At 40.5% G+C, this 13432-nt stretch overlaps 1 protein-coding gene across 2 annotated transcripts in view; it reads left to right on the top strand.

The window, feature by feature from the left end:
- The window catches only part of RPF2 (ribosome production factor 2 homolog), a 31324-nt gene extending 26350 nt beyond the window's left edge, over positions 1-4974 (top strand). For both annotated transcript variants that reach the window (XM_069487808.1, XM_069487809.1), the window contains 2 exons: positions 1810-1954; positions 2741-4974. In XM_069487808.1, the coding sequence (XP_069343909.1) occupies positions 1810-1954; positions 2741-2920 (325 nt within the window). In that variant the 3' untranslated portion in view covers positions 2921-4974. The remainder of the gene's footprint in view (positions 1-1809; positions 1955-2740) is intronic.
- Positions 4975-13432: the final 8458 nt, after the last annotated feature.

The raw sequence follows: 13432 nt of genomic DNA on the forward strand, positions 1-13432 counted from the left end.
CGTTTTGGATGAGGAATACTCAACCTGTACTGTGTTCGTACAGCATATCTATTACCATGACTCTTTCTATAACCAGTAAATGTGCCTTCTGGGGTGGACTGTCTTGATTGGTTATCTGCATGTGACGCACTTAGGGCCCAGAGGGGTATTAATGGGCTTTTGCAAACTCATTTCTGCTTTCTGGTGTTTGCTACTCTCTCGGGTATTCCTTAACTGTGCTTTTTCCTCTTCTGTTGTTTCTCTTCTCTCATGTCTCCTGTTGGCTTCTCTCACAGCATTTGTGTGACAGGGTTGATCTTTTATAAACATTCTCATTCATTCAACCCCTTGTTTCCCCTGTGGAGACTTGGCTGTTGTAACAAATTGAATATAATCTTCAGGTCTTTAGTAGTTCTCATGGTATCACTTAGCAAAAAGAATTTGCATGGCCGGGCGCGGTGGCTCACGCCTGTAATCCTAGCACTCTGGGAGGCCGAGGCGGGTGGATCGCTCGAGGTCAGGAGTTCGAGATCAGCCTGAGCAAGAGTGAGACCCCGTCTCTACTAAAAATAGAAAGAAATTATCTGGCCAACTAAAATATATATATAGAAAAAATTAGCCGGGCATGGTGGCGCATGCCTGTAGTCCCAGCTACTCGGGAGGCTGAGGCAGTAGGATCGCTTAAGCCCAGGAGTCTGAGGTTGCTGTGAGCTAGACTGACGCCACGGCACTCACTCTAGCCCGGGCAACAGAGCGAGACTCTGTCTCAAAAAAAAAAAAAAAAAAAAGAATTTGCAAATCTCCCCACTCCACCAAACCCCCATGCTGTGCTTTTCCCTCATCCCAAGATGTTCCAGTTCCAGAGCTATTTAGACATAGGGTATCTAGAAAGTTGTGGTTTTGTTATATATTGTTAAGATTTTTAAGTTCACTTCAGTCTACAGAGATCAGTAAGTATCTGTCTTTAAGGAAAAGTTGATTCTGAATGGGTTGACTGAACTCCTACAGTCTTTGATAAGAATTTTAATCACGTAATGATACTGTTTCAAAGACCCAATTAAAATTTTTATACTTATATAAATCTTTAAGTAAGTGATAGGAAGAAGTCAAATCAAGAATTCCATTTCTTTTCTGAGAAGAATTTTTTTAATCTTTCTTGCTGTTTTTCAATAATATATTGTATAATTTTATTTCTTTTTTTTTTTTTTTTTTGAGACAGAGTCTCACTCTATTGCCCAGGCTAGAGTGAGTGCCGTGGCGTCAGCCTAGCTCACAGCAACCTCAAACTCCTGAGCTCAAGGGATCCTCCTGTCTCAGCCTCCCGAGTAGCTGGGACTACAGGCATGCACCACCATGCCCGGCTAATTTTTTCCATATATATTTTTAGCTGTCCATATAATTTCTTTTTATTTTTAGTAGAGATGGGGTCTCGCTCTTGCTCAGGCTGGTCTCGAACTCCTGAGCTCAAACGATCCGCCCACCTCGGCCTCCCAGAGTGCTAGGATTACAGGCGTGAGCCACCGCGCCCGGCCTAATTTTATTTCTGATTTTAAAAAATAAACCACCTATTAAAAAGGAAAAAAATTATTAAAAATTGGTTTGATATTTGTGTGACCCTTTAACTCTAAAAGGAAAAAAATATGTATAAAAATAAGTGAACCAAAAGATAGACTTGGCCTGAATATATAAAATATTTAAGTAGCTTAGCTTTTCTAAACATTCTTATGTCATTTTATGGAACTGTAATTCCCTTGAACAAAAATACTTTGGGGAGAGGACTTTTATAAAAAAAAGTTTAAAGCAGCATTTCTTTTTTTTTATTTCATAAAGGTTGCTGTTGAAGAAATCTGGTTGCAGAACACCACGGATTGAATTGGAAGAGATGGGACCCTCACTGGATCTAGTTCTGAGGAGGACACACCTGGCATCAGATGACCTTTATAAATTATCTATGAAAATGCCAAAAGCTCTCAAGGTACATGACCTGAGGCTTGGTGCCATATTTATTGTATGGATTTGTGGCATATTATATTAAAGAAAATACATAACAAGATCAATAGATAAAACTAGCCTCTTAGAGCCAGGAAAAGGAGGAAGAATCAAAGCCGACCATAAGGGATAATAAAAAAGAATTGCAGAAATCAGGCATCAAGTTTGGCTGAGAGCTTTCTGGTGGCTCGGACTGCGATTTTCAGCAAAAAAAACTGTTTGGGGCATCATGAAGATAAGGATTTTGAGCATAGGATGTATAAACCATATGTGCATAAAACATGTTCTGACTTTTTAAAAAGTTATTATTTTTTAGAATGTCTACCACAAAAGAGACGACTTCTTAAGTAGTTTTAAAAAACAAGTAGAAATGTTATCTCTGGAATCCAGTAGAGATTGAAATGATAGTCATAATTCCATAAGCCAAACACAGGAAATTCTCTCGATGCGTAACAGTGTGTAGTGTATAGTCTTGCTTCTCAAAATGTGGTCTGACAATTTACCTGGGAATTGTTAGAAATGCAGAATATCAGCCCCACCCTAGACCTACTAAATTAGAACTTGTATTTTGACGAGATCCCCAAGGGATTTGTATGCACACTTGTATGAGAAGAAGGGTATATAGGACTATACATTCTGTGTCATTAAGGGGATACTCACTCATGGAAATTGTTTTAAGATAGCTGTAGACTAGATTTTTACTGACTCATAATAGTAGAAGGCCATTAAACATATATTTTTATTCATATATGTATGTATTCTTTTTTCATAGCCAAAGAAGAAGAAAAATATCTCCCATGATACTTTTGGTACAACTTATGGAAGGATTCATATGCAGAAGCAAGACCTGAGCAAACTACAAACCAGGAAAATGAAGGGATTGAAGAAGCGACCTGCAGAAAGGATAACAGAAGACCAGGAGAAAAAAGCAAAGAGAATTAAAAAAAATTGATGGAGCTTAGCCAACAACTACGGTTATATTGTAGTCTTTTTACATAGGAGAATTATCAACCTTCAATCCATTCAGAGTTTCTTATAAGATTTTATTGTATATTTTTATAACATGATAATTTGCTATATATTACTACGAACAGTAATACACTAGTATTAAGTTGAAAGTACGCCCCTTACTTGAGATGTAACACCGTGGTGTGCCATTTTCTCTATGTTATATCCCTTACCCTCCCAAAACTCTCCTCTGTCATTGGGTGGGAGAGTGAGGAGGGATCTCCACAATCGCTGACTTTTTAAGGAAATTTCTGAGTTAGGCATTAGATAAAAGAGAAAGCCATAGAATATAAAAATTACCCAAAGGAGCTGTACACATACTCAGTATGAGCTACCTGGAAAGTTAACCACATCTCCCAACATACGTCTACAACCTGATTTTTATTTTTTACTTTGCTGTTATTTTTCCTGAAATCTAAGAGTTGAGATTCATTTGGGATTTTAAACTTTGTGTCTTAAAATACAGATCTCTGAGAGGGATGTCCATCAACTGATCATTGACATACTACCTTACTGTTGGTTGTTTAAGAGATTCTGCTACTTAATAGAGCCCCACCCCACCTTCTCTGAGAAAAAGGAAGTTTTGATAGGGGGAGAAATGAGAAATGAGGAGGGAGAGAATAGGTGAGTTTTAAGGAATGGCTAAAGGTTGTATGAAGGCCCTGGGTATTTGCAGATGGCTTGTTTTGAACGTTTCTTGAAGATCAGTGCTGTGTCTAGGAAAATAAGCTTTCTTCTTTCTCCTACTAATGCTGCATGCTTGTTTTCCCAGAGTGTTTAAGGTTCTTGATCAAGTCCCTGGCAAAGAAGCTCCCTTATACAAGTACAAGCCTCTTTATGTCATAAAAGCACAAACATACATTAGCTATAATTTGTTACATGAAGTAGCAGTGTTTTTGTTACCAATTCCATGTCAAAGAACTCCGCCATGCCTCTGTGCATGTATTTATGTGGGCTTGCTCAGGTACAGGTCTACAGTGCTGCCACTAAGCAAAAGTTGGAGCCTTGGTTTTACCTTCTATATCCTTTCCCTTTTCTTGTGAATCATTCCTTAGCCTTTCCTCTCCCTATCTGTTTGCAAATGGCCGATACTGTCCTCTCCCCAGAAAAAGCAAAAAAAAATAAGGGAGCTGGTATTGCTCATTTATACATTTTGCTTGATTATATATTTAACCAAAGACCATATGTCTTTTTTGAGTTTTGTTTGTTTGTTTGTTTGTTTGTTTTTGTTGTTGTTTGTTTGTTTTTTTAGACAGGATCTTGCTCTCTCACCCAGGCTAGGGTGCAGTGGTGTTATAGCTCACAGCAACCTCAAACTCCTGGGCTCAAGCGATCCTTCAGCCTCAGTCTCCTGAGTAGCTGGGACTACAGGTGCATGCCACCACACCTGGCTAATTTTTAAACTTTTTGTAGAGAGAGTGTCTTGCAATGTTGCTCAGTCTGGTCTTGAACTCCTGGGCTCAAGTGATCCTCCCACCCCTGCTTCCCAAAGTGCTGGAATTACAGGTGTGAGCCACTGTGCCAAGCCCCACACAGTCTTTTTTCTGAAGAAGCCATTTGGATTTTATTTCTAAATGACGGGAAAGGGCTAAAATGACTCATTTCTTGCCATCTACAAGTAGATGGACAATAGCTGGGGGGAGAAGGGGATCTGTGAAAAGGGCATCAGAAATGATAGATGTATAGCCTGTCCCCAATGCCTGACCCCTGACTAGTTTTGCTAATGCTATGGGAGATAGTGATTTTAGGAGGCAAAGCAATGGGTCCTTCTCACCAGCCACTTACAGGACCCTGCCATTCCTGGACCCCTCTGCATCAGGAAGACTACCCTAACACTGCATGGTGACCTCAACCAATCTTAACCTAAAAATGGCCATGTTTTTAATATGTGGGACATTTTAAGGGTGTTTTTTTGTTGTTGTTTTAATCAATATTCTTGTTTGAGATTGGTAATACATCCCTTTGTTTTCTATGTAATTTTTATGCCTGGTGATAGAGTCTAGTAAGTATTGGAATACAGCCCCTTTGCTAATAGAAATATTATATAGTATTACTGAAATCTAACAAAGACTTTTTTGGGAAAGTCTTTGTAGTGTTGAGCCATGTGGAATCCCTGATTCACCATTTATGTCACTGTTTTTGTGGAAAGCACATTCTGATTTCCAGTTGTCCTTGAACTTTATTTTTTTATTATTATTTTTGTTTTGAAAAGAAGGAAAAAGTTTACTAGTTTGCTGGGAAATGAGGAGGTTGGCAGACTCCTATCTCAAAGTACCAACGTCCCTGTCCTTGAACTTTAGAACACAACATCTATAAATTGAAGACAATATTCATTTCAAAGAAGGTAGTAAATTGCCTGTCTGAAGTTTTACCTAACTTTGGATTTTGGTAGATGACGACAGCAGTTTAATTTTTTTTTTTACACTAAACTACTTTTATTTTTGCTGGAATGTTAATACTATTACCAATAATTTATGATTTCATGAAATTCTGTTCCTTTTTTTTTTTTTTTAACTTAAATGCTGTTTGTTTACTTGGCATTGAACATAATCCAAAGTAGAGCTGTTACTACCCATTCAAGAAAAAAAGGGAGAAAAACCCAAGTCAGTTTTCAATTATCTGATTATCTAGCTGCTTCTCTCTCCTTCCTTTCCTTTATATTTTTAGCTATTTCAGGCCCACTCCACCCCCATGAAAGGATTCAAAAAAGCTTTAAAATGAAAGAAGTTAAAACCACTGAAGCCATTGCTAAAATTTGAGCAACAAAGGAAGGTTTGTTTTTATTGAATTTCAGAAATTGGTGCTTTGTCCACCATAGAATTAAGAGACAGTGTAAAAATAACAGTGTCTTATGTTCTTAGTAGATCATAAAAATAGAAACATTCCACAACTGCGTTTAAGACAATGTATCATAGCATATGTGCATTATGAAATCATATAAAGTATTCCACACCCATTGAAATAAGCTACTGGGAAAAAGAAGATGAAATGGGCTTGCTGACTGGAGGGATATGTACGCTAGCAGTGAGAAAAAGGCAACTTGCTTTTAAACGTTTGCCTCATACCAACAACTTGAGTTGTTCAGGTTTAAAAACTGCAAGGATGTCACTGTTTCCTGTGCCATCCAGGTAGGCCATGTTAGGAATTTTAACTGTGCCTTGGTTGAATTGGAACTATTCTGCATTTTCTTTCCATTTCAGAGCACTTTGGGGAAATGTTTTAAAATATAGCATAAATGCATTTTAATTTTACTCTTGTTCTGCTTCCTTTAAACAACTTCCATCCTTCCTCCCCCAACCTATCTCACCCCCGCCCCTCTCACACTCTAATCAGAAAGTAGGTTCCAAACAGAAAAGTCAGGCTGGTTTTTTTTGGGGGGGGGCGGACAGTGAGGAGGGAGTTGAATTTGCCTTTGTTTTGGGTTTGTTTTTTTTTTTTTTGGACACAGAGTCTCACTCTGTTGCCTGGGGTAGAGTACAGTGGTGTCAGCCTAGCTCACAGCAACCTCAAACTCCTGGGCTCAAGTGATCTGCCTGCCTCAGCCTCTAGAGTGGCTGGGACTACAGGCGTTCGCCACAACTAATTTCTCTATTTTCAGTAGAGATGGGGTCTCACTCTTGCTCAGGCTGATCTTGAACTCCTGAGCTCAAGCAGTCCTCCCACCTTGGCTTCTCAGAGTGCTAGGATTACAGGTGTCAGGATTTGTGTAGGGCCCTGCTATTAAGAAGAGATGGGGCTTGTATGAGAAAGGGCAGGTCAGGAAGAAATGGCAAAGCATCTAGAACGCAACAGTTAGGGCTTTTGCCAGGCAAGGTCAAAGCCCTGAGCTTTAAGTGCTTTACTGGATTGGGATTGATTCCTCCAGCTCAAAAAAAATAGGTTTCTGTGAGCTCAGATGGAAGCAGAGTGGCCGGTGTTGTCTCTGTGAGACATGCCCTCTCGCCCAATGGGAGCCCAGGGCTGCATAGGCACCACCTGTGGACACCAGATCACGGAGTAGGGGAAGGAACATGCCACCAGCGTAAGAGCTGAGCTAAAGGTGAGGCTTGTGTTCGGGTAACTCCCTGTGTCAAACACTGCAAGTGAGCTCGGAAAGAAGTTCCTGGGAGGCAAAGCGTGGCCTGCTGCATTTGAAACAGACTGAAGATTCACATTTATCAGCTTGAGCAGTTTATTTTCCCAATCCCCTGCTTCGTTGCCCCAGAGTCTCTTATCTGACAAAGCAAATGGCACAATGACTGAGTAGAAACATCTTGAAAAATAATGAAGTTCAAGTAGCTTGGGAGCTCCTTCAGCAGAACTCTGGCTGCAGAATCAGCGCTGGCTGGGGAATATGAGTGGTAGACAGTGCTTAGTGCAGTGTTGGGAAAAGTTGTGGCGTTAAAGAAACCGACACACCCTCTCTGGATACTGAGAGCTCAGCTGAGATTTAAAAGGACAAGATGAAGGGCAGCTAGGCATGGTGGAGCATGCCTGTAGTCCTAGCCACTAGGAAGGCTGAGGCGGTGTCAGGAACATGACTGGTTCTTAACCTCCAACCCAAATAATCTCGGCCAGAGGAACAGTAGACAGAATAATTAGCAAACCACAAATCCACAAGTCACACAAAAACAGCCTTTTATTGCAAAGCGAAAGTACATCCCAGAGAAAGGACGGATTGGTCTCTGCGAGTGGAGACGACCCTGTGGAATACAAGGTTGGTTCTTTTTATTTTCCTATGGATGGGGGGGTTGTAGCAGGGAGAGCACTCCTGACATCATGGTTTCTGAAAACCCACTGTGGGGTGAAACCGCAATGTAGATCAGCCTATCATAATATGGCCACGTCACAAGGCTACTCTCGGTCACCCTTCTCCTACTAGCATGTAGGCTTTGTGCGAGGGAAAGTCCTCCTCCCTTAACTGCATCCTAACAGTAGGAGGCTCAGGATCACTAGTTTGAGCCCAATCTGGGCAAAATAGCAAGACCTCATCTCTTAAAAAAAAAAAAAAAAAAATACAGGGCTTAAAACAATGGGCAATACCAATTACTGATTTAATTCTATAAAAGTAGTGTTAAAATGATACCTGACTTTTTCAAGAAATGCAAAGGACAATATATGAGGCTTTGCTTTCCGGTAATAGCCGTAGTATGACAAAGAATTTAAAACGGGGACCTGGGCCAGGTGCGGTGGCTCACACTTGTAATCCTAGCAGTCTGGGAGGCAAAGGTGGGAGGATTACATGAAGTCAGGAGTTCAAGACCAGCCTGAGCAAGACCAAGACCCCGTCTCTACTCTAGCCCAGGCAATAGAGACTGTCTCAAAAGTAAATAAATAAAATAATAAAATACAAAGGGGACCTGATAAGGTAAGTGGTATGATAGTGGCTCACAAAATTCCACGTTATTTCCGTTCTTAGAAAATGAGAGAAGTAGCCATTATGGTTGAGAAATGGGTCTCCAGAAAGTATTTATATCCTAACCTCAATGACAGAGCCTGAATCCCAGACGTGCGCAAGGCTGTTAATCTGGAAGGAATTGCAGGGAAGTAAAGTGAGGCAGAGAATGGGTGACAGAGATCTTTTGGTTTTGACCCTGGCAACATTTTAGGAAGAATCATTACATAGGTGCCTTGTGTGGTCTTACTTAGAATTGAAAGTATCAAAGCATGATGTAGGCTGATGAAATTTTTTAAACTAAAAAAAAAAAAAAAAGGCTGGGCGAGGTGGCTCACACCTGTAATCCTAGCACTCTGGGAGGCCGAGGCAGGAGGATCATTTGAGCTTAGGAGTTCGAGATCAGCCTGAGCAAGAGCGAGACCCCGTCTCTAACTAAAAAATAGAAAGAAATTAGCTGGACAACTAAAAATATATAGAAAAAATTAGCCGGGCATAGTGGCACATGCCTGTGATTCCAGCTACTTGGGAGGCGGAGGCAGGAGGATTGCTTGAGCCCAGGAGTTTGAGGTTGCTGTGAGCTAGGCTGACGCCACGGCACTCTAGCCTGGGCAACAAAGTAAGACTCTGTCTCAAAAAAAAAAAAAAAAAAAAAAAAGGAAAGAATTGAAGTAGTCATTGCTAGGAACCAGCATGGGTTCCCTGATCTCATTTCTGTTTTTGAAAAGACTACTTGCCTGGTAGGTAGTGCAATAATCATGCACTCCACATTTATTAAGCTTTATTATATTTCAGGCATTGTGATAGAATAATGCCTTACATTGTATTAATATATGTTTACAATTTATTAATAGAAAGTATTTCCTTTAAATTACAAGGATTTTTTTCAGATTTTAAAAAACAAAATATTTTTCTGATTATTGAAAAGAAAGTTTCAAAGAAGAAAACAAAAGTCACCAGCACTCTCACTACCCAGATATACCATATTAACATTTTGCTGTATTTCTTACCACTTTTTAAAATAAAAATTTTTGAGCTGCTCGCAGTAGCACACATTTATAGTCCCAGCTACTCAGGAGGCTGAGGCAGGAGGATCCCTTGAGCCTAGGAGTTTGAGGGTATAATGTGCTATGATTATGCATGTGAATAGCCACTGCACTCCAGCCTGGGCAACATAGCGAGACCCCATCTTTAAAAAAAAACTACACACAACAAATTTTTAAAGCGAAAATATGCTCTTACTGTATTATTTCTTCTGCTAAAACCTACACACAGGGAAGTGCTCATGTGAGCATATGTGATGAATTTTTACTAAGTGAACACACTTTGCATAACCATTATCCAGATCAAGAAATGGAACTATTGTCAAGACCTGCAGAAGTCCCCATGTCCCCCTCTTAGTCATTAGCCCTTCCTCAAGGGTTCACCACTAGGTGCCCTGGTCTTTAAAATCAATGTCATATTGTAAACATGTTCCTGTGTTATTAGTTATTTTTTAAAAAACACTATTTTTGATGGCTACATAATATTTGATTATGTGGGTGTGTTATAATTTATTTTAGTCATTCTACTGTTGGACATTAATGTCATTTCCTTTTGTCGTTACTATAATGATGTGATAAATATCTTGGCACAATATTTTTGGAAAGCATTTTCACATGATTATTTCACTTGATATTTAAAATATCCTGTAAGATGAATAGTGCATGTGGTATTATATATAATTTCCAGTTGAGGAAACAGAGGCTCAGAGAGATCAAGTAACTTGTCTGAAGTTACACAGCTGAAAGAAAGAAAACTGGACCCACAACCCATGTCTTCTTTTTTTTTGTTTTATTTTTGTGAGGTGGTGTTTTTGTTTTTGTTTTTTTGAGACAAGGTCTCACTCTGTCACTCTGGGTAGAGTACAGTGGTGTCATCATAGCTCATAGCAACCTCAAACTCCTGGCTCAAGTGATCCTCTTGCCTTAGCCTTCTAAGTAGCTGGGAATACAGGTATGCACCACCACGCCTAGCTAATTTTTCTATTTTTTGTAGAGACGTGGTCTCACTCTTGTTAAAGCTGGTCTCAAACTCAGGCCTCAAGCGATCCTCCTACCCTTGCTTCCCAGAGTGGTAGAATTACAGGTGTGAGCCACCGCACCTGGTCCAGGTCTTCTGATTCCTAGTCCAGGGGATGGCTGCTCAGCAAGGCAACTAAGTGTCTCAAGGTATTCTTGTAAATCACATGGAGAATTGTGATATAACTGTAAGCACTTAGGCCAATTCATAGCAGTTTGAAGGATTGTACCCAAAGGGCATTGATGAATGATAAATAAATCTGTGGCATCTGGAAAACAAATCTTTATTGGCAAGACTCACGGCTTTGTTCTTGACCTTTGTCCTTAAACAATTTTATCTTCCACTTGAATGGAGACAAAGACCACACAAAGAAAAGTTCAGAACCTAGGGGGGAAAACATGCACATAGGATAAAGGAGACTTAGTTCTAAGGGTGGGAAAGGTCTCTGGGGACAAACCCAGTGTCAGACATCAGTGTGAGCCTACTTCCAGAAAGGTCCTCAGAAATTTAAGCTGCACTTAACAAAGTAGAACATTCAGGCTGATTTAAATAGTTTATGTGAGATTAAGCCAGGGGAAGTGGCCCCTGTCTGTAATCCCAGCTACTCAGGAGGCCGAAGCAGAAGGATTGCTCGAGGCCAGGAGTTCAATACCAGCATGGGCAATACAGCAAGACCCTGCCTCTTGTAAAAAAAAAGAGAGAGAGAAAAAGAATTGAAGGGTGTGGTGCCTCACACCTGTAATCCTAGTACTCTAGGAGGCTGAGGCAGGAAGATAGCTTGAGCTCAGGAGTTTGAGACCAACCTGAGCAAGAGCGAGACCCTGTCTCTACTGGAAAAAGAAAAAAATTAGCCGGGTGTCATGGCATGCACCTTTAGTCCCAGCTACTCGGGAGGCTGAGGCAGGAGGATCGCTTGAGCCAAGAGTTTGAGAGGTTGCTGTGAGCTATGATGACTCCACTGCACTCTACCCAGGGCAACAGAGTGAGACTCTGTCTCAAAAAAAAAAAAAAAAAAAAGAGAGAGAGAGAGAGATTAAAGAAAATATGAAAACAACAAAGCCTGATTGAAACATATAGTAATTTAAAAGTGGAAATAACAGAGACCCAGTGTATTCTAATCTGTTCAAACCACACCTACAATACTGATTACAGTTCTGGGAACTACCTTTGGAGAAATTGAACTATCTGGAGTATGTTCAGAAAATGTTGATGAAGGTGACGAAAAATTTCCAAATGTTGCTAGATGAGGCAGGAATGATTTACCTGGAGAAAAAAGCATTTACTGAACAAAATGAGTTTTGACATTTGCATATACTTATAAAAACACTGCCACAATCAAGATGCAGAACATTTCCATCACCCCCCAAAGATTCTTCATACCTCTTTAGAGTCCAGTATCCCTCCATCCCAAACCCCAGGCAACCACTGATCTGCTTTCTTTTTTTTTTATTGAGACAGAGTCTCACTCTGTTGCTCGGGCTAGAGTGCCGTGGCATCAGCCTAGCTCACAGCAATCTCAAACTCCTGGGCTCAAGCAATCCTTCTGCCTCAGCCTCCCGAGTAGCTGGGACTATAGGCATGCACCACCATGCCTGACTAATTTTTTCTAGTTTTAGTTGTTTTGCTAATTTCTTTCTATTTTTAGTAGAGACAGGGTCTGGCTCTTGCTCAGGCTGGTCTCGAACTGCTGAGCTCAAGCAATCCTTCTGCCTCAGCCTCCCAGAGTGCTAGGATTACAGGTGTGAGCCACCTCGCCCAGCCTTTAATTGGGTTTTTTAAATTATTGAGTTGCTAGAGTTCTTTATATATTCTAGATACAAATCCCTTATGAAATATATTACTAGCAAATATTTTCTTCCATTCTATGAGTTGTCTTTTCACTTTCTTTTTTGTTTTGATTTGTTTTGTTTTGTTTGAGACATGGTCTTGCTCTGTTGTCCAGGCTGGAGTGCAGTGGCCTCATCATAGCACACTGCAACCTCAAATTCAGAGGCTCAAGTGATCCTCCTGCCTCAGCCTCCCTAGTAGCTGGAACTACAGACGTGCACCACCACCCCCAGCTAATTTTTGTATTTTTTGTAGAGTTGGGGGTCTTGCTCTTGCTCAGGCTGGTCTTGAACGCCTGACCTCAAGCAATCCTCCTGCCTCGGCCTCCCAAAGTGCTAGGATTACAGGTGTGAGCCACCATGCCTGCCTCTTTTCAGTTTCTTGATGAGGACCTTTGAAGGACTAAAGTTTTTTTTTGGTTTGTTTATTTTTTAGTTGGTTGGACCTCTGGCTGATGAAGCTTTAATTTGTTAACAGAGTCAAATTTATCTGTTTTTTCTTTTGTTATTTGTGCTTTTGGTATCATGCTAAGAAACTATTGCTATTCTAAGGTCACAAAGAATTAATCCTATGTTTTCTTGAACGAGTTTTAGAGTTTTAGCTCTCACATTTAAGTTTTTGACCCATTTTGAGTTAGTGTGAATTAGAGGAGCAGTCCTCAACCTTTTTGGCAACAGGGACTGGTTTCATGGAAGACAATTTTTCCATCGACTAGGGATGGGGGTGGGTGTAGAGCTCAGGCAGTGATGTTCGGCCCATTTCCTAACAGGCCATGGACCAGTAACGGGCCATGGCCCGGGGGTTGGGGACTGCAGAGTTAGAGGATCCATCTTCATCCTGGTGCATATGGATATCCAGTGTCTTGGCACCATTTTTAAAAAAGACTATTCTTTCCTCATTGAATGGTCTTACATTTTTCTCAAAAATCAATTGACAGAGGCTGGGCATGGTGGTACATGCCCATAATCTCAACTACTAGGGAGGCTGAGGCAGGAAGATCCCTTGAGCCCAGGAGTTTGAGGCCAGCCTGGGCAACATAGTTGAGATTCCATCTCAAAAAAAAAAAAAAAAAAAAAAAAAAAAAAAGCAATGACAATAAATGTGAAGATTTACTTCTGGACTCTCAATTCTATTCCATTGATCTATATGTCTATCCTTATGCCAGTACCACTCTGTCTTGATGACTGTAGCTTT

This window comes from Eulemur rufifrons, chromosome 15 (genome assembly GCF_041146395.1).
Source record: "Eulemur rufifrons isolate Redbay chromosome 15, OSU_ERuf_1, whole genome shotgun sequence".
NCBI classification, from domain to species: Eukaryota; Metazoa; Chordata; class Mammalia; order Primates; family Lemuridae; genus Eulemur; species Eulemur rufifrons.